At 40.5% G+C, this 21,353-nt stretch overlaps 1 protein-coding gene across 2 annotated transcripts in view; it reads right to left on the reverse strand.

Moving 5' to 3' along the window:
* kif6 (kinesin family member 6) overlaps nt 1-18,914 on the reverse strand; it is a 103,127-nt gene extending 84,213 nt beyond the window's left edge. For both annotated transcript variants that reach the window (XM_072690276.1, XM_072690275.1), the window contains exons 1-6: nt 18,833-18,914; nt 17,200-17,309; nt 15,195-15,269; nt 5,971-6,118; nt 5,703-5,812; nt 3,308-3,437 (exon numbers count right to left, since the gene is read on the reverse strand). In XM_072690276.1, the coding sequence (XP_072546377.1) occupies nt 3,308-3,437; nt 5,703-5,812; nt 5,971-6,118; nt 15,195-15,269; nt 17,200-17,309; nt 18,833-18,892 (633 nt within the window). In that variant the 5' untranslated portion in view covers nt 18,893-18,914. The remainder of the gene's footprint in view (nt 1-3,307; nt 3,438-5,702; nt 5,813-5,970; nt 6,119-15,194; nt 15,270-17,199; nt 17,310-18,832) is intronic.
* Nucleotides 18,915-21,353: the final 2,439 nt, after the last annotated feature.

The following is a 21,353-nucleotide window of genomic DNA, read 5'->3' on the forward strand; positions in this document are numbered from 1 at the left end:
AGGTGTCCGCAAACTTTTGGCAGGCAGTGCAATTCATCAAGTGTGATGTTTGCGGCTGTACTCGGTGTATGGAGTGCAATGCAGTTAATCCACTAAAACATTTTTCCTCTAATCCAGCTGACTGTCTTGTTGTTTGTCTTGGGGTGGGGATGAAATCCCTGTTCTGTGTGAACAAGGTCTGTGAGGAGCAGCAGAACAGAGTAAACAACGCACCAGCAAACACGCAGTAACAGGGACTTTTCTGTACAAAAGAAATAATAAAAACTTTGTTTGTATGCACCTCCTAGCATGTGCTCAACGTTTGCATCAATGGCAGACGTGTGTGTTTGATACCCAGTAAACAGAGCAAGTCATCTGAATGGACCTGATTTTCCAGTGTCAAAAATAAGCAGGTCAGATCAGGCCAAAGCATGGCTCTGGGTCTGACTCACTGGCAAATATTTTTCAATGAGCTGAAGGAGGCCGTGTGTAGCCTTGAATGCATCAAAGCAAAGGAAAACCCCTCAGCCGCAGCAGATAAAGGCGCGCTGTATTTAGAGGTAGATGACGCATTGGACTATGCTGATGGAGCACATGCTTATCGACGGGGTCAGAGAGCTAAATCCTCACTGATTCACGGCCTTGTTCGTTATTATTCAGCCCCAAGTGCCCTGCAGGCATCATACAAGCCTTCGTGGAATAATAAAAGCATGCTATAGACTTACAGCCGGGCTAAGACATCTGTATTTAGTACTATTGAAGTAATTATGAGTGCATGAAGAGCTTTTCCTTTCCAGTTTTAATCATCTAAAATACACTGTATGGACAAAAGTATTCGGACACTCATTCATTGTTTATTCCAAAATCAAGGATATTAAACAATGAGTTTATCCTGCTTTTGTTGGAATAGCTGTCTCTACTGTCCAGGGAAGTAGGCTTTCTACTACATTTTGAAGCATTGCTATGAGAATCTGACTGCATTCAGCACACAATCAGATCACAATTCCAGCTTATCCCAAAAGTATTGAAGGGAGCATCATCCATCATTCCAGAGAATGCAGTTACACTGCTTCACAGCTCAACACCAGGAGTCTTTATACCCCTCGATCCCCCCATGCCTGGCATTTTAGGCACAAAATGCCAACAGGTTTAGGTCCATCTGCTCCAGAGAGTCCTATTCTATTGGCAGTACTGCTCTCTACAAAGACTAGACAGGAGGTGTATGGATGCATCTGCACATCTGTACCAGCAATGGGTGCAACTTAAAGTAGCTGAATGTTTTCATTAGAGGGGGTGTCCACAAACATTTGGACATATAGTAGCTGAACGGGTGTTTGGGTAGAGTTATATTTATATATATATATGAACAATATACACATATGAGCTTGTTCTCAGAACTCCATATACGGACCCTCAAAATATACACTCCTTTGTGGCTTTTTCACACCGCACACGGCTGAGCAAAAACTGACCGAACCACAAAGAAAACAGAAGACATCAATTGGGGCTGACATGAAAACTTACTTGCTCCCCTTCCTCTGGTTAATCTCATGACGTTCAGGCACAGAGGTTTCAAACCACAGCTCTTGTTTACCCTTTAAAAAGCTGACCCTTTGCCAGTCACCCTGGCCACACACCTCGAGCAGTGCCTGATTCAGCAGGACCCTAAACGAGGAGCAGTGGTCAGCGGACCCTAGCTCAACAATCCTGCTGCTGCTTCTGCCGGACACAGGGACCACAGCTGTGGAACAGCTCAGGAGGTCAGAGGGGTATTACGTGTGTATAAAGAGTCAGGTGGGAGACAAAGAGAAGAGACCCTATTCAAAGCTTTCACCTCTCCTGGTGAACAGGGGGTCGTTTCCTGTCCTGGAACGTGTGGGTGGCCGAGCCTTTAGACTCATGAGCTCATCGTTCCCTTTCAGAGAGAACAGGTCAGATAGCAGAGGGACAGCTTAAAGAGCATTGCTGGTCCTGAGCAAAGTGATTCTGGAAACAATGAGGCCTGGAGGAATTTGGCAACAAACCGCACGAGCGTCCTCAACGCAGCATAGTGAGCGAAGAGTCGGATTAAACAAATAAACATCTCCAAACCTGCCAAATTGCAGAACACTTCTTCTCCAGTTGTTACTCCAGCAGTAGGATAAAAACAGTCCCACAGGCTGAAATCATTGCACTGTGGAGCCGCTCGGCGAATACTTAAGGTTAAATCCAGATGAGGGTGCAGCTGTTGGGTCCATTTGGAATTAAATGCAGGATGCCGAAGGAAGCTTTCAGAAATCTTAAAAGAATTTATCTACCATGAGCTTGGTTCAAACCAAATAAATACCACGGAAGCTAATCCTGTGTTTCAATGAACATACACAAACCAAGCATTTTATTAGGAACACTTGTGCACCTACTAATTCATGCAGTTATCTTATCAGCCAATTGTGTGGCAGCAGTGAAAATCCTATAGATATGAGCCAGCAGCTTCAGGTAATGTTCACATACATCATCAGAGTGCTGATTGATTTTCAGCACATCAATCTCTAGAGTTTATATGATAAGGTCAATAGAGAATGGCCGGCTGGGTTTGATCTAGCAGAAAGGCTACTGTAACTCAGATTGAGGTGGATGGGGTTTAACAGCAGGAGACCATATCTGATTCCACTACTGACAGCCAGGAACAAAAAGCTGCAGAATAGAAAACTGTAGCCTGTTTTGATGAAAACATATGTTTCCGAATGGGAGATACACAGACTGTAGGGTCCGATTGTTTCTGGCATGCATGTGTGGACCCAACCTGCCTTGTTTCCACAGTCCAGGCTGGTGGGGGTGCTGTGATGGTGTGGGCGATGTTTTCTTGGTACACTTTGGGCCACTTAAAAAGCCACAGCTTATTTGAGCATTGCTGCTGATCATGTGTATCCCTTCATGACCACAGTTTACCCATCTTCTGAAGGCTACTTCCAGCATGATGATGATGAATCACGCCACACAGCTCTCAAACTGGTTTCACGAACAGGACAATGAGTTCAGTGATCAGTGGGGTTGTGGTAAAAGAAATAAAAGAACATACACTATATGTCCAAATATTTGTGGACACCCCTTCTAATGAGTGCATTCAGTTACTTGATTTTGCACCCACTGCTGATACAGATGTGCAAATGCACACACACACACAGACACATAGCTTGTCTAGTCCCTGTAGAGAAGTGTTGCCATTAGAATAGGGCTCTCTGGAGCAGATAAACATGAACCTACTGGCACCAAGCTGCCTAATGCCAGGCATTCTAGTGTTCACTGGAATGATGGTACTGGGAGTCAGACTGATCAGTGAAGCACTCACCTCAGCAATCATGCGATTGGTGTCACCCAGGAAAAGCAAATTCAAAGCCTCTTCTTCATTTGCTGACGCTTGCATCGACAGATTTTTGAGGTGAATGTTCTGGTCAGGATCTTCCATTATTGTCACTTTCCTTCACGACGGCAAAACATAAGAAGAAGGACAAGAATTAGTGACCAACCAAGAGAGTGACTCTAGCGTAACACCTAACACCCGGCAAATGCAGAGTACAGAGTAAGTGCTTACAGAGAACTGTGGGTGAAACACATTGAATTGAGGCCTCTTATGTATACAGTTCAAGCTAACCACAGCTGTGCATCCCAACACTGTGGGACTAACAACATGCTACACACATGCTTTACCCATCAAGCAGAGGGGCTTATAATGTGATAATGAACCGGCAAGCTCTTTCAAAACAAACAAATGAATTACTGTCCACGTTCGGTGCCTTGGGGCTCGGCGATGGCTTGCGCAGATGCTGGAAGCTTGCTTTGAACTTACGGCTTCAGCGTGATCCAACAGCTTCCTGAAGAACGGCGGGCTGGCTGCAGCCCGATCAAAATAAGAGAATTGGGGTGGTTTGTCAATTCATTTCAAGCCTTCGGAAAATTGGAATGGAAATGCTAACAGATATAGCTAAGAGACTTTGTCAGTGGGTGTTAAAAAGCCCCACTCTTACTCAATTCTTAGGGGATTCTGACAGGTTGGACTCAGCTAAACTGTAATCTAACTGTTGACACCCAGTGTTTTGGATGGCAAACCAAGAGCAGTATGAATAAGAGAGATAGAGTGAGAGAGAAATACTGAGAGAGGGAGAAAACAGGCTACTTGTAACAGTAACAGTAGCATAGCTCCTTGAAAGTTTAGCCTGTGTGGTCAGGAGTGGGCATTGTCTATTTTCAGCAGGGTGTAATTAGTGGGACTTGAGGCCTTGAGTTAGATACCCGGCGAAAGGAGACAGTGAGACAAGGAGAGGGAGAATTAGAGTAAGAGAAAACAGAGGAGACGATCAACAGTAAAACACCACATACAGGATCATACTTCTTTAAAAAAAAAAAAATGCACATTTATTAGGCAATCAAAGACCTAAATTAAGCTCCAGAGAGAAAACTGAGGAGTGGAATGAGAGAACAGAGAGGCAGAAAGAGAAAGGACAGCAGGAGTATAGAGGTAGGAATAAAAAGGAAAGGAACAGTGGATAGCCATATTCCAAAGTGGCTCACTGTAAACTGCAGCCCACAGGCACAAGTAAATGAAAATTCCTGACCTGTGGTTGAGACAGATATCATCTTGTCCACCCTTGTCACTGAGGCTTGTTATTTTACAGCCCTGCTAGGGACGAGGTCTTACTTGGATACTGCCTACTTGTGTCATGGGTCAAAATCATCACTTTTCACTTGGAGAACTGAAATGAACCCCAGAGGTTTAACATATGCTATATATGAACTCTGAAAGGGGGAATCATGATTTCTGCTGAAAACACAGATGGTACAAATTTGGCAGCAACAGCATGAAACCATGGACCCAACCTGCCTTGTTTCAGCAGTGCAGGCTGGTAAAGGTGGTGTAATGATGTGGAGAATGTTGTCTTGGTACACATTGGGCCTGTTAATACCAATCAATAATCGTTTTTATGCCACAAACTATTTAGAGTACTGTTGATGACTGTATGCATGCATCCCTTCTCGACCACAATTTACCCATCTTCTAATGACTACTTCCACCAGAACAATGCACCATGCCACAAAGCAAGAGCAGAGACGTCCTAACTTAGGAAGCCGGGCACTTTGGCAAGAGTCATCTCAAACTGGTGTCATGAACAATGAGCTCAGTGTTCGTCAGTGGCAGTTCTTCCCAGTCACCTGATCTGAATCCAATGGAACACCTTTGGGATGTGGTAGAATGGAAGATTTGCAGCTTGATTGAAGGTACGTCCGAAGGTACGATTAGCAGGAATTCCAATTTACTCAAAAAATTGCCTACATGTGTCACAGCACTTAAAGCTGAGCGATATGATGAGAAAAAAAAGTATAGTCAACGTAAGTATATTCTTAAGAGTATCAGTATTTATTTGTAACACAAACATGTAGCACAATATGTTAGATATATAATAATAAATATATAAATGTGTATCTAAGGGAGTGTTTGCTCTGAGAGTTTGGTAGTGTAAAAGGCCCAGAGAACCGCTGGTCTGCTGTGTGGGTGAAAGCTTCCGCATGGTTCATTTTGTCACGTGACTGCTTCGACTTATGGCTTAAAACCTTCTCCTGCATGAATGCACCTTATTTGCCGGTGTTCCTGCATGGTGAAATGCCATGACCCCAGAAAGCACTCTTCATGTTTGTATCCAAGGAAAATAATGATATATAAAGAGCAGAATGACCTAAACATTACTTACGGTAAGTCTTCCAGATTGGATGCTTCATGCCGAGGATCCAGAAGGTCGTATCCCACCTCATTGTAGATCTCCAGGTAGGATATGTGGGTAGTGTACACTGTGCTGCTGTCCTGTAGTTAATACAGCAATAACAGCATTAATACAGCTCACAATAAGAGCTCACAACACTGCATTTCTACAAGCTCTAGATTGGTATTCCGTGCCGATAAACTAATTCATAACACTGAGAAACACTGGAGGGGAATGTACAGTACAGGTGGTCTCTGACCTGGCTGAAATGCTGGTACAAGTAAGACAGAGTTCTGGGGATGATGCCTCGGTCACTGTAGCGCTCGGCACCACCAGTGATTGTGAAAGTCTTGCCACTGCCAGTCTGCCCATAGGCAAAGATTGTGCCATTGTAACCTGCCAACACACTGGACACATACATGCATGTACAGGATGGTCAATACTAGGAATGCACAATAAAGACACAGTTTTTGATTTAAATTATTATTTTTTCATTTTTCATAATTCAACCAAAGTAAATTAGTTTTTTACAGCATATTGAAAGCAAAATATGTAGCCCTAGAGAACCATTAATGTAAATGTGAGTGTAAAAAGTAATATAAATGGTCTCAGGAGAATCCTTAATATCAAACCTTCCCACTACGTGATGGTTCCTTAAAGCTTTAAAGGATTCTTCACACTCACAGCTCTTTAAAAAACTCTTTAGGGAACCTCCAGACCATTCAGATGAGCAACAAAAATGTCTACGGATCCCAGAGAATCAACACAGGAACCACTGCTTTAGCAACCTGAAAGTGGTTCTTCTGCAGCATCTCCAAAAAATAAGAATGGGGATGAGGTGGGGTTGTGATCATCCAACATCCTGACCTCACTAAAGCTTTCGTCACTGAATGCAATCAAATTCTCACAGCAATGCCCAGAAATCTAGTAGAAAGCCTTCCCTGGACGTTAGAGACAGCTACTCCAAAAAAACAAGGCTAATACCCTAGATTCGAAAGAAACAATGAATGAGCAGGTGTCCCAATACTTTTGTCCCTATAGCGTATACTAACATGAGCTTTTTAACAGCATCACAGACAAAGGTATGGCCCTTAAAACCAGCACAAAAAAAACTGCTGACACTGTCTGAGACTCTAAGCTTTGACTCAATGAAACCTGACATTCCAAATCACCCAGGGGAAGGAAAAGCTCCTGAGGCGCTCATGGCCATGGAGACAGACAAACGGCTGCCATTAGAAGCCCTAAACCGGTATGGATAGTGCAGAGCACTCTTTGGTTTGGCACTGCAGCAGGCTTTCAGGGTGCCATTCAGGAAACCAGAGCTGCACGTAACCCAACAGCAAACCAATGAAGATTTGAAGAAATCATAAGCAGTTAGAGCCTGTTTTCCTTAGTGCCAACCACACCAGATAAGCGGTTGACATCCGAGAGCGTTTCGCATGACTCGAGGAGAAGGCAGACGCAATGTCAATAAAATATCATTTCCTTAGATCTTTCATCAGAAGTGTCTGTAAGAGGGTGTAACGGTTACAGTGTGGGTACGAGAATTTGGGTTTGGATATATACGTAACTTGGTGGAGGCACCGATGGTGATTATGATGTTTCGCAGAGCTCCTGGAGGAGCTACACAGGACAGCTCCAGTGCTCTGGGCATTTCTCCTGGAACCTCAATTACTGCCAATCACCACAGCATGTCTTGAATGACATAGAACTAATACGCATAATAATAATAATGATAATAATAATAATAATAAGACATTTATGGAATAAAGACATTATGTCTAGAGGATGAAAAAAATAATTGCTTATCTGAGCCATTATGTTACTAACTGAATCGTCATATCCCACCCTTAAACCACCTCTTCCTCCACTGTGAAACACATGCAAAAACCTTGCATCTCTTAAAAATGCAACTTTACAAGAGAAGGGCAATAATCTTCCTAACTTTCAATTGAAGTCAATGTAAAAAGATTTTATTCCCAGGTATTTTGGAGCATTTCTATTGGTCCATTCATGAAATTGTGACACAATATAAAAAAATACTGCCAGATTTCAATTTACAAAATTTTAAAAAGTTCAAAACTGGAAGATGAGACATGAGTTTTTTGTCCGAGAGTGACAATGTGCCTTGTATGTTCTTGATAAGTGCTTTTCCTTCTCCCCTAAATCTAGCCGATTGGTCAAAACGTTTGTCTTGCCTTGAAAGAATCCAACTTCAGAAACCAACTATACACTATATGTCCAATATTTTCTGGACACCCCTTGTAATGAATGCTTTCTGCTACTTTAAGTTGCACCCATTGCTGACACAGATGTGCAAGTGCACACATACATACACAGCTTGTCTAGTCCATGTAGATAAGTACTGCATATAGCACTCCCTGGAGCTGATGAATATGAACCTATTGGCACTATGGCTAATGCCAAGCATTAATTAGAGAGTTGGGCATGAGAGATTTTGGTGATCATCCATTCATTAATCAATCATTAATGAGGTGTCCCAATACTTTTGTCCATACTGTGTATCTTGTCTTTTTACCTTCTTGTGAACTACAGCACTGTAAAAACCCAATGCCAGAGACCTTTCTTCACTTTCTAATTAAAATAGCCATTAAGTAAAAGTTATTCATGTTTTATCTTCAGGAAGCTTCAGGAAAAGATGCTTCAACAACAAAATCTAATATCAGATGTTTGTCTATTGATCAGAGGTGATTAGACGTCCCACCCTTGAAGATTTCTCCAACTGAACTTCAAGTTCATATCAACCCTTTAGAAATATCTCCTAAAAAATTAATAATTTAACTCCTTGGATCAAATCCCTGGTCACGCTGCTTGCCATCAGCAGCCGGAGTCCGGGAGAGCACAACTGACCTTGCTCTCTTAGGGGCAGGTTGATGGCATTTCCTCCCCACATCAATCCTAGAGAGACGTTGGCCAGCACAGGCGTCTGTTAGCTGCTGCATCACACTTTCCTCCGAGCACGCTGGCTGCCTAGCAGCTTGACTTTACATGTGCTAGTCTTCACCCTCCTAGTGTTTGGGGCATTGCTAGTGATAGGGGGAGTTCATATGAACAAGGACTGGGTAACTGGCCTTCCAAATTGGGTGGGAAATGGGCTAAAACTAAAAATAATTAAAAAATATAAAAGTCCTTATATATCCTGTATATTTACCAATCAGTTTTCCATTAACATCAGTTGTATAGACCCTAAAATAAAGCCCTGAGGGACTTCACAAAATGTGCAAACTGTTACCAAATAATAGTAGTTTCTGCATTAATAATATAATTAATATCAGAATAATAAACCTAGGGCTCAAAAGGTGAAAGGCAGTTTTCTTTAAAGTATATGAAAGGTAGTCTCTGACGTTTTCACAGTACAATAATGTTCCCATTTCAGAAAAGGGAACATTATACCTGAAGATACCGTAATATTGTGGGACCTGGTCATCGGGAGTTGCACAGTAGCATCTGGATTCTCTACAGTTTACTGTGGAATTGCGTGCACCGAGAATCAAAGAATTATTCAACCCACAAGACGAAAATGGCCGACATATGTGGAACATCCTTCTTCTTCAGCAAATTCCTTTACAGGTGATAAAATGCTGTGGAAATTGAGTTACTACTTACGACTGCTCTGGTGATTCACAGGACCTGTCTTCATTTAGGCTGAAGCACTTATTAGACAAGGCTGGAAAAGTCAAGTCAAGGAATGTCTAAAGTGCTGTAAATATTGCCTATAAACAGGCACGCACAGCATCCTGGAAGCCACTGGTAGCTGTTTGGCATTATGGAGTGACTGGTCACCACTTGACTCATTTACAAATGAGTGAAGCCAGAGGGGGGTCTCTGACTAAACAGACTGGCACTAAGCTCAATTCTGGGTTTAGGGAGGTCTTGCTTATGATGTTGTAAGGCCAGAGATAACACAAAACATTTGAGAATATCCCAGATCATGACATAGCGCTTAAATTAGCTAAACAGACAGAGATAGAGACAGCAATAGAGACAGGAGGCAATAAACATGGCAGGAGCCGGGAATCAGGATCTAGTCACAGGAAATGCCAAAAGACTGGCACAGCCCATAACCCCCTGGAGGGAGCAAGTACTTAACTAGGACAACTATGAGATCAGGATCAGTCTGGCATGGGCTTTCTCATGTTCTTATTACTGTCAGAATCAGCTACATAAAGGGACAAGAATTAGAAGAGGAAATCAAAACTGTTTCTAAAAAAAGTTATAATTAGTTATAATACTGGTGTATTATAAGTTATAATACTGGTGTATTGCTGGGTACACAAAGCCTGAATGACATACATGACAACTGTACTCAGTCAGAATACAGTCATTATTTGCATTAGCAACCATCAATGAATGTTTATTAACTATTTCAAAATCAGCTTTTAAAATTAACTTTACAAACACTAAAGCTGATCAGTTATTTATCTCAGTGTTACTGAGCTCTACTAAAGCCTGAGTAGACTGATAAATCACTGTGCTGATCAGTTATTTATTTCAGTGTTACTGAACTCTACTAAAGCCTGAGTAGACTGATAAATCACTGTGCTGATCAGTTATTTATTTCAGTGTTACTGAACTCTACTAAAGCCTGAGTAGACTGATAAATCACTGTGCTGATCAGTTATTTATTTCAGTGTTACTGAGCTCTACTAAAGCCTGAGTAGACTGATAAATCACTGTGCTGATCAGTTATTTATCTCAGTGTTACTGAGCTCTACTAAACCTGAGTAGACTGATAAATCACTGTGCTGATCAGTTATTGATCTCAGTGTTACTGAACTCTACTAAACCTGAGTAGATTGATAAATCACTGTGCTGATCAGTTATTGATCTCAGTGTTACTGAACTCTACTAAACCTGAGTAGATTGATAAATCACTGTGCTGATCAGTTATTTATCTCAGTGTTACTGAACTCTACTAAAGCCTGAGTAGACTGATAAATCACTGTGCTGATCAGTTATTTACCTCAGTGTTACCAAGCTCTTTTGAGGGATATCTGAATTTTGAAAGAAAGAACATTGCTAAAACCTCTCCTCCTTCCAATCTCCCACCCTATAAATTCTGTATCTACTTTACATGACAACGTTTTCATAAGCCACCACCCTCTCCCTCTTAATTGCCATATGATGACGGCATGCTCTGAACTCCCAAAAGGTAAATAAATGCAAATGTAATTTTTGCATTAATGTGATAATTAATCATGTGAACATTTAATTACATTTTAATGCTGGCCTAAATGACTTATAAGCAAAATTAAACAACACAAATGCTTGCCTTTTTGGTAGTATGCAGGCCAAAAGCATCAGTCAACAAAAGCTCTGCTCGGAGACATTTGTCACAAGCCTGTGCCTTCAAAAGCTCCCTCCTCCTGGCCCCCATCCCTTAATGGAAATTTCCTTATGGATTTATAAATCCACCACCAGTCTATAAAAAAAAACGTCTCTGCTGAGGTCGAAAGGCGAAGTCCCTAAGAAGTCCATGCCACTCTGTCCCTATCCTGCGTCGTCATGGTAATTAAAGGTCTTCCAACCCACATGAAGGGTGGGGTTTTAGGCGCACTCCAAATTGAGATTATGAGTAATGCAAGAGAGACGTTATTTTAATATATTCAAGGGAGCTGGTTTTATTTCTCCATGGTGCATTTGGTTGCTGGTAAGGAGGTTTGAGGTTTGGTGGTAACAGAGTTGCATTTATGGTGAGAATGACAAGATATAGGCAAAAGGCATCCAGCTACCACAAAAGGAAAAACCTGAATGAGATTTCACATAGGGTTTCAGAAATTATTAAATATTTGGCAATTCCCAGGCATGGCACTTAACACACTGAACTCTAGCTTTATATGCAGATATGTGTCCGAATGCAGAAACCATTAGGAACTACTTGGCAACTGTTTAGTGTAGCACATTTTGTGGAGTCCCACAGGGTTCTGTTTTAGGGTTTGTGAAACTGATGTTAATTCTAGCAGTAGTTATAAGGGTGCAGAACTAAAGTGTGGGCCGATGTGCAGGGTTTAAAGGGTTAATGCCATTTTTGACTTTTGAGGCACTGAAAGACAACCACGTTTGTCAGGGTAGGACTTCCACAGGCTTTCTACAGGCCTTTCACTGATCCACTTATTAGGGAAACTGTGCACCGCTCAGTCTCCAGTAATGCCACCGATAGTAGTGCAGGTTTACTGCTTTACCCTACAATGCTCTATAATCTAACCACAAACACTGAGATGCATTGCTGGAATCTGAACCTATGACCTTCTTGCTGCTGGCTTACCTCTCTTACCCCAAAAATTCAAGTCACCAATAAATGCAAAGCTGGTTTCTGCTCAGAAACCAATCACAATACCCTTCTCATACAACAAATCACCAGTGAAATACATCACCAACAAATGATGATCACAGTACTTTGGGCACTTTCCAATCTCCAAGCGCCTCTGAATTCCAAGTCTCTTAATACGATGAAACGAGAGAAATGCAGACGGTTGACTGGTATGGCGCTGCATGCAGTGCCAATGCTCCATTTAGTGGTTAGAGGGCAAGGATAGGCCAAGAATCACAGCTTTCCTTCATTACTGTCCGTGTACCAGCTCAGCTTACAACGTGAGCCATGAAGCCTGTGTGGTCCACGTCCAGGCCAGACACCATTCACAATTTCCTGCACACTTCACACTTAGATAGCTCGCAACACTCCATTTAAAAAAAGAGCAGGTCACAACCTAGCGGGTGAAAAAAAAGCTTGGCCTGAGCTTAATTGATGAAAAAATGGGAAAAAGCAGAAAATTAGACTATATAAAATGACTACATTTCATTTTATCAGAGCACTGATATGGATAAGTGGAGAGAAGCTAGGAACTGCTCCAAAGGCTGCGCTTTTTGAGCAGATATTACAGCAATTTGCAATTTAGAGCGCCTATAAAAAAAAAGAAAAAACATATTCACCCTTTTGGATGTTTTCCCCTCTCATTGCTTTAATCCATGGAATCATGGTCAATGTAATTTGACTTTTCAAACAAGAATTTATCAAAAACTCTTTCTTGTTAAAGTGAAAACAGATTTCTACAAAGAAATATCAATTAACTATAAATATATAATGTAAAATAGGTGATTGCATAAATATTCATCTTCTTTAACGTGACTGACCTAATTCAACAAAGGTCCAGGCAGTTGGTGCTAGCAGGTTCACAGTGAATGGAGATGGAGATCACCTGAGTGCAGTGAATGTGTCTCAAGTGATTGTAGTATAAGGACACCTGTCTGGCAGCTCCAGCCACTGGTTAATCAGTATACCTGGCTACAAATACACCATTAAGACAAAAGAACACTCAATGCAGCTCAGAAAACTCAAAAAAGGTTACTGAAGAGTAAGTCTGAGGATGGATACAAAAAATTAACATCCCCTGAAGTTCAGTTAAGTCCATCATTTAGAAATGGTCACGTCTACATTTTCCTAGAGCAAACAGGCCTCACAAACCTGTGTGAGAAACCTGGACTGCAATGGACTGGAACAGCATCCAGGTTCTGTTTTGCAGGCCTCATGGTGAGCACTTCAACCCTGCCTTTCCTGTGAAACGATACACTGCCCAAACTGCTGGTGTGATGATCTGAGAAGCCATCGCATACGATAGTCAGTCAGTCACCCCTAGAAGTGATCCGATGGACACTGACAGCTCAGCGATATGTGCAGGACATCCTGCAGCCACATGTGTTGTCTCCCGTGGCAAGGCTTTTACCTGGCATTTTTCAGCAGGATAATGCTCGACCACACACAGCAAAGGCTTTTCCAGGAGAGTCTCCACCAGAATGCAACACTTCCTTGGCCTGCACGGTCGCCAGGTTTATCGTTTCGGCAACCTATGAGTGTGCAGAATCTACAGGCCCAGCTGCAACATCTGTGTGCAAATGAGCCACAGGACGCCATAACGGAAGCTGTATTCCTCCATGCCCAACGGTATCTCATGTTGTATCCAAGCTAGAGGCAGCCCAACAGGGTCTAATATTGAGCCTCCTTTCAATTGTACAGTTTTTCCCCACAAAATGCATTCTTTCACTCAAATATTGTAATGACTTATGTATATTATCATTAAATTCACACATAGAAAGTTTCATTGGATCCAACAACTACTTCTAGGTGCATTATCTAATGCGTTATTTATTTTTTTGTCAATGAATATACAAAAGGTTTACCTTGTATTAGGGCTGGGCGATATGGTAAAAATACTACATCACGATATTGCAAGATTTTTTTCCGCCATACAGGATATTTATTACGATACATGTAACTACAGACTAAACACAACAGTAGAGACAGATTCTTAAAAACTGCTATTCAGATACTCTCCCGTACTGAATACAGAGATTTTTACTCAACATCTGTTGCTCTTCTTCCAATGAAACCAGTCTAATTACACTGTAGGTAATGAAACCTGCAGCTAATCAAAGTTTTGTTAAGCTTTAACAGTATCCTCGATATGCTTAGAAAAGCATACTGTTAAAATGTATCATAATGCAATAAGATATTGTCATATCGTCCATCTCTACCTTGTATATTAAGATCCATTTACAAAAGGAACCATCCAAGGCTTCAATGGGTCTTGCTAATCAAAAAGAAACAAATACCGAAAACACTCATTGTAGACTTCTATACACTGCAGTGGTGCATTTAGTAGCATAACCCTCCTTAAACCACCTACAGGGCAAAACCGGGAATACATGGTCCCACTTTACTCAACAAATGATTCATTACTTTCCACTGAATTTGTTATTTAGGATTTTCACAACAGTATAATTTTGGTTATGTTGTCCCTGATTACACCACATCAGAATACACTGCACTGCTCTGAAATCGGCTCTGCTCTGCCCATCGGCTTGGACAGCTGTAATAAACCGTTCCAAATGAAGTTCACAAACACGGCTTGAGGAACGTCCACTGTCAAATGTCTGTGAAGGACATTTAGCTTGAAGGACGCACCTAATTAACCCTGAGCCTTGCCTAATTAACCCTGGCGTGATATGATTCGGTGTGAAATAGCAGTCGTTATGGACTGGACATAATCAGAACCTAATGACCACTCACCGATCTGAAGATGCAGCCAGGCTGAACAATACAGACCTACTACATACTCAACTTGGTCACGTAAATTCAAACACTGTGTAATTGCTGTTCTCTGGCAGAGGAGACCCAAAGATTACACACACACACACACACAAGCTACAGCAGACTGTAATACACAATTCAGGCTTGTTCTTTTTGCTTGTCTGAATCTGTCCAAGCTATTGCTACTGTGATTGTTTGCTAAAATGGTTCTGCTGGTATGTAAATATGGTCCAAACCAGACTTGAAAAGATGTGGTTCTGCGTGATTGTGGCTTAGGGTTCAAGGAGAAAAGGTCATATGCTGTACCTACCACATAAGCTAAAATTAGACTTGATTTTATTGTATAAATATTTGTATGAACAGGCCATCATACTCACTTATCAGCTACAGGCTTGGCAATCATGTCAAAAATATCCTCTTGCTTGGTTGCTTGGTCAAATACCTTCTGGAACCTACAAGGGGAAAAAAACTCCTCATTGATAAAACTTGAACCTATTTTTCAGAAGGGTTGCAATCTGAAACAATCTGAAACCACATCTTTTGTGAATAAATATTGTCACAGAGAAGTGGAGAAGTGGAATGTTGGTATCGAGGAATTCTGGACAGGATGAAGTCTGCTTCTACACTGAGACGTCCAGATAAGTTCACTTAACTTAAAAACTTTGAGGCAAAGTTAAGCTTCGTGGAAAAACAAGTAAGCTCAAGTTGAATGTGCTTAAAGGTATTGAACACTGTATGTGAGAAACAGCTCAAATATATTAGGTTAGAATAACTAATAACTAAAGAGTCTACAGGCTTAGTGTTCCCTGGCCTGAGCCTGCTAACATCAACACAACGTGGCATTTTTTTTTTTTTTTTTTTTTAATTAATTGATCATTTTTTTTAAAGAAAAATATTTGAATGAAGGGGAAATGTAATTACACAATTCACTTGTAACAAAGTACAGCGTAACAATTATTGTTCCAAGCATTGTAAATCAAGAGCACACTTCTTGTTAAACAAAAAACACCACTGAGATAGATTTATACAAAATATTTTAAGTATATATATATATATATATATATATATATATATATATATATATATATATGGTGTATATATATATATATATATGGTGTATATATATATATGGTGTATATATATATATATATATGGTGTATATATATATATGGTGTATATATATATATATATATGGTGTTTTTTGTTTAACAAGAAATGTGCTCTTGATTTACAATGCTTGGAACAATAATTGTTACGATGTACTTTGTTACAAGTGAATTGTGTAATTCCCGGGCTTGGCAAGCTGCCACTGTTGGGCCCTTGAGCAAGGCCCTTTACCCTCTCTGCTCCCTGGGCGCTGGAGTTGGCTGCCCACCGCTCTGGGTGTGTGTGTGTACTCACTGCCCCTAACACATGTGTGTGTGTGAGTGTGTGTTCACTACCAGATGGGTTAAATGCGGAGGACACATTTCGCTGTACACTGTACAGTGACAAATACGTGCACCTTTTTCACCATTTCAAGACTACAAGGGTTTTTATCTTCAGATTAACCTTCAGAATTTGGGTAAAATTATCTCAAAAGACTCAAATTTGGGTTAATTCCAGCATTCAATGTTTAGTATCTTAAGTATATTCAACTTAAACTTTTTAATTGTTTCAACAATGCTTAACCTACTTCATTTGACAAGTTGACTAAAAAGTTTGTTTGTAAAAAAAAGTTGTATGTAAATTAGATAAGTTAGATGTAAATTGTCCTGTCTTACATTGGATATGAATGTAATCGTTTGTGGGATACGTCCAGTTTAACAGACTTCATTTATTCCACATTAAATGAGGGACTGCAGTGTGAGTAAAATCCTGCTCTGGAACTAAATGTGTTATAATACTAAATATCAAAATGCACCAGCCCCTAACATAAACCTTCTACATTTAGTGGCTCTGTGTTTGAAAATGCTGCCCCACCCTGTAAAAAAATGTCCTGGGTGACACTACATAGGACAAGAATGGGAATCAGCTCTTAATGCTATAAATGTGGGATTTCTTTTCCATGAGCGAAGGGGATTTGGGAAATCTATTAAAGTCCTGTGGTTGGCAATATCCATCGCTGGCATTTACAACTGTGAATTTTAAATTTGCCCTGGCCACTGGGTAAGCATGAGTGTCCGTGAATAGAGTAAACCAGATGTTTCAGCTCCAGCTTTACACAGATGGCCGTGATGGTTCGTGAAATACGAGAGCTTCAATGGCAAAATCACTTATTTTAGTACTGATATTAAATTCCAAAGGTAATTCAGAGCAGCTAATTCAGAGCACATTAAAACAAATGGCCTGAGGTGCACATTTAAAGGTACGGACTAGACAATAGTTCATAAAAAATCTCACCTGAATCTGTAGCTCTCCCTCTTGTTGTTGATGAAACCATCTGCTAGATCCCTTGGAATGACGAACTCCAGTCTGCCTCCGCCCGGCTCCTCATTACCCACAGAGTACACCTGGAAGGTGCAGGACAGTTAAAGCTTCTTCTTTCAGGAGAACGGGACACTTCTGTACATCGTATACAGCAGTGGCTCTCTGATGAACCCATTCACCAGCCGTTTATGCTCTTTAGCTGCTAAAACCCCTTACTCAGCTCATGCTTAATGAATACCTGGTGGGTTTACTCAGGTCTAACAGTGCACAGACGCCACACAGAATACAGCCAATCCACCCATAAGATATGTAAATGGGTATAGCAATCAAAGCTCTGTTGTTTATTAAGGGGATGCACTGATATTGGAATTTTGGGCCAAAGCCTATACCCAAAATCTTTCCTGTACATATCAGCCAATGTCAAAATATAAGTGTCAATGGTTACATTACCATTGTAAATTACCTTTAGTCAACGCATAGGCTTATTTAAAATCTGGTATACATCTGCCCCTGCCCATGTCCCATCTGCATCACACTGTGACTATAATGCTTACACTTAACATGCGTACAGTCACTCTTCAGAAACGTATAAGCCTATATCTTTGCAAGTAAGATCATATAGTTTATCTAATAACTTTTGTTTTTTAGATTAATAAGACTATTATATTATATATCACATATAAATTATAAATAATTTATAAATATAACTTATTTGTCCCATTTGACTTGTTTAAGTCATTTTATCACAAAACCCAACTATTCTTTAAAATCTTCATTTACACACGTAGATTTTGAGCAGTGTGATTGCTCTGTACTGTGCACGATACAGTTAACCATGCCTGGGCCTGCTTGAAGAGGTTGATTTGGGCACGGTACGCAACATAAGACTATTCCAATTTGATTTTTTGTATTTTATATTCAATATAAATTATTATAACTATAACATTTGACTTGTCAACTCATTTTCAAGTCATTTTATCACAACATTTGGATTTCTAATAGTGTAATTGCTCTGTACCGTGCCTGGGCCTGCATAAAAAGGTGGACTCAGCACAGCTCAGTTGGACTTGGGCATATTAAATATAAATTATTATAACTATAACATTCGACTTGTTTTTCAGTCATATTATCATTAAAAGTGTGTAGGCATAAAACTTAAAGAATATTTATTTGGTTATATATATAAACTATATTAGTTTAAGTTTATGAATATTCTTACAACTTCAACATAAGAAATATTAGACATTTAACCAATGCAAACTGATGGCAAACATGTTTCATTGGAGACATCACCCTTTTCCAGGCCTTTTTATGAGCTCCATCATTATCAGAGGAGGTAAATATAAACCTGCAGGGCAACACCTGAGCCACAGCCCCTCTCCAAACACACAGGGTAGCTATATCTCATAGGTACCAGTCTATTTTACTTTAGACTGGCTTCAGACTGGTGTAATTACCCCAGGAATTCCTGATCATACAGCACTGGATTGCACTAAACTGTGGGCTGACCCCATCAAACACAGCAGGACCTGCAGAACCTGCAGAACCTGCACTGACACCAGTTGAACGACCCACTCTGAGCAGCACTGCGGCCCAAAGCACTCACCGCCGGGGCTTTCTCTATGGGTTTAACGCGGGCGAAGATCTGGATGGTCTGCTTTACCATCTTCCCTCACCGTCGCTGCGATGTTTCAGTCAGAAATACGTTGCTCATAAGGCTTCAGGCGTCAGGCAGCTGATAAGCCCTTCTGTTTGTGGCGGTTGCTAGGAGAGGAGGCGGGGCTTGAGCATTCTTGTCGAAAACGTGGCAGCTGATTGGCTACAATAAGGCTACGTCACTGGTTAAAACCCTATTATTTTTATAATAAATGTAATTATGACCTCGTATTTGATTCTGTTTATAACCTCTAATAACTCTAATAATAAATACACTAATAAACAATTAATTATTTAGAGTAATTCTTCTCTCCACCGTTTTTCCTGTTATTTGATTCAGTGGTCTATAAGACAAGACAAGACAACCATATTCACCACTAGTGTTGGACTAGTGTTCCACCTTTAACCCATCTGCCCAGTGAACACACACACACACACACACACACACACACACACACATACACATACACACTAGCAAAGGTGTCAAAAGTATTTACATTCATGACTCAGGTAGAAGTGAGTGGAGATACGAGGGTTTAAAAGACTTCTAAAGAAGCTGAAGTATCAACTGAAGCCTTTTTACTCCAGTAAAAGTGTAAAAGTACTGGTTTCAGAACTACCTAAAGTAGAAAAGTAAAAGTAATGGAAGGAAAATAAAGGCCGAAAGCTTAGGCCGCGCCGCAGGGGTCTATAGTGCACCAACCCCACAAACCTCCCAAAAACACATTTCTCTAAAAGTCATAATGAGGAGAATGTTGATGTTAAAAATGTTGGGCTGCACTAGGCCGCCTGCTTCAGCTGCAGATCTGCCCATTGAAAATGAAGCATTTTAGTAATATCAGATCTATTAAAGGAGCGTCTCTGTGCTCTACTGAGCATTAACATGAGCTTCATGGAGGAAAATATGAGGAGTCGTTGTCTAGAAGTTTTGTAAAGCTGCAGAAAGTCAGACTTCAGAGGCGTGTGATCAATAAGCTTTATTGGAATGTAAATGTGGGGCTTAGTCGGGACGTTTCACTGCAGCTCTCTTGAGTCTCTGCCATGGACACAGTCTTCATACTAGACTACAGACGTCTGCTGTGAGCTCGCTGGAGAGCGACGGGACGTGTGCAGGTGTGATGGGTCGCTTACAAACCAATAGGGAGTCAGAATGGTGTCTTTTTATACTTCTTATCCAACCAATCAAATTCACACTTTCCGGTTCTGGCACGTGTTATCGGGATAGGATGGAAGGATGACGAGCCAGAATGAGAACAAAGGGAAAAGAAATAGAGTAATGAGGCTGTTTTTAAAATGTAAGAGTAGAAAGTTCAGATAATTGGGTGAAAATGTAAGGAGTAAGAGTAAATAGTCGTCTGAAAAAGTATTACTCCATTAAAGTATTGATAACCAAAATTCTACTAAAGTAAAGGTAACGAAGTATTTGTACTTCATTACTTGACACTTCTGCACACCAGTGAAACACACACTGTGACAGTGAGCATATGTGCCCGGAGCAGTGGACAGCCATCACTGCAGCGCCCGAGGAGCAGAGAGGGTGAAGTGCCTTGCTCAAGGGCCCAACAGTGGCAGCTTGTTGAGCCCGGGTATCGAACCCACAACCCCATCATCAATAATAATAATAATAATAATAACAATAATAATAATAATAATAATAATAATAATAATAATAATAATAATAATTATTATATATATAATATAAAATATATATAATAAATAATAACGATGTATATATGTATACATATATTATTAATAATATATTTATATATTTCTTTCACATATTTAAACACATGGACATTTGATTTTCAGAATTGTTGGAAACACATCTTGTGGTCTGATCCTGGGCTGAACCTGCCATGGTGACACTTTTGTACATTTTATACAGCAGTGGCTCTCTGATGAAACCATTCACCGACCATTTATGCTCTTTAGCTGCTAAAACCCCTTACTCAGCTCACCCATGCTTAATGAATACCTGGTGGGTTTACTCAGGTCTAACAGGGCACAGAAGGCACACATGTGGAGCCAGGCTTATGGGTATGACCTTTCTTAATTGGTATAGTATGCAAAGCTCCTTTATTTATTAAGGGGCTACACTGATATTGGAACTGTTGGCCAAAGCTTATAACCAACATGTTTCTGGTACATATCTGCCAATGTCTATTCACACATATTTCTAAATTCCAGAGCTCAGTGACTAAATCTACACAGAAATGTAGTGTTTAGTTTTGTAGAGTGAAGAATGAAGCCCACAAGCATGTGACCAATATTTCAGCGTAAATAATTTTCCAGACTCCTTGTTCTTAGGTCTTTTAAAAAGTCCCTTACCAGAATCATTTGTATCTACGACCTTCTTTCTGAAGGCCTCAGAGAGCTCTTTGGATTTGGCCAAGACTCCTTCATAATCCTCCATGTTCTAACCATGTTCTCATCATCTGCAGCTGATGTTCTGCTCCTGATTCTAATTCTAC

The sequence above is a fragment of the Salminus brasiliensis genome, chromosome 10, assembly GCF_030463535.1.
Source record: "Salminus brasiliensis chromosome 10, fSalBra1.hap2, whole genome shotgun sequence".
In the NCBI taxonomy this organism is placed as follows: Eukaryota; Metazoa; Chordata; class Actinopteri; order Characiformes; family Bryconidae; genus Salminus; species Salminus brasiliensis.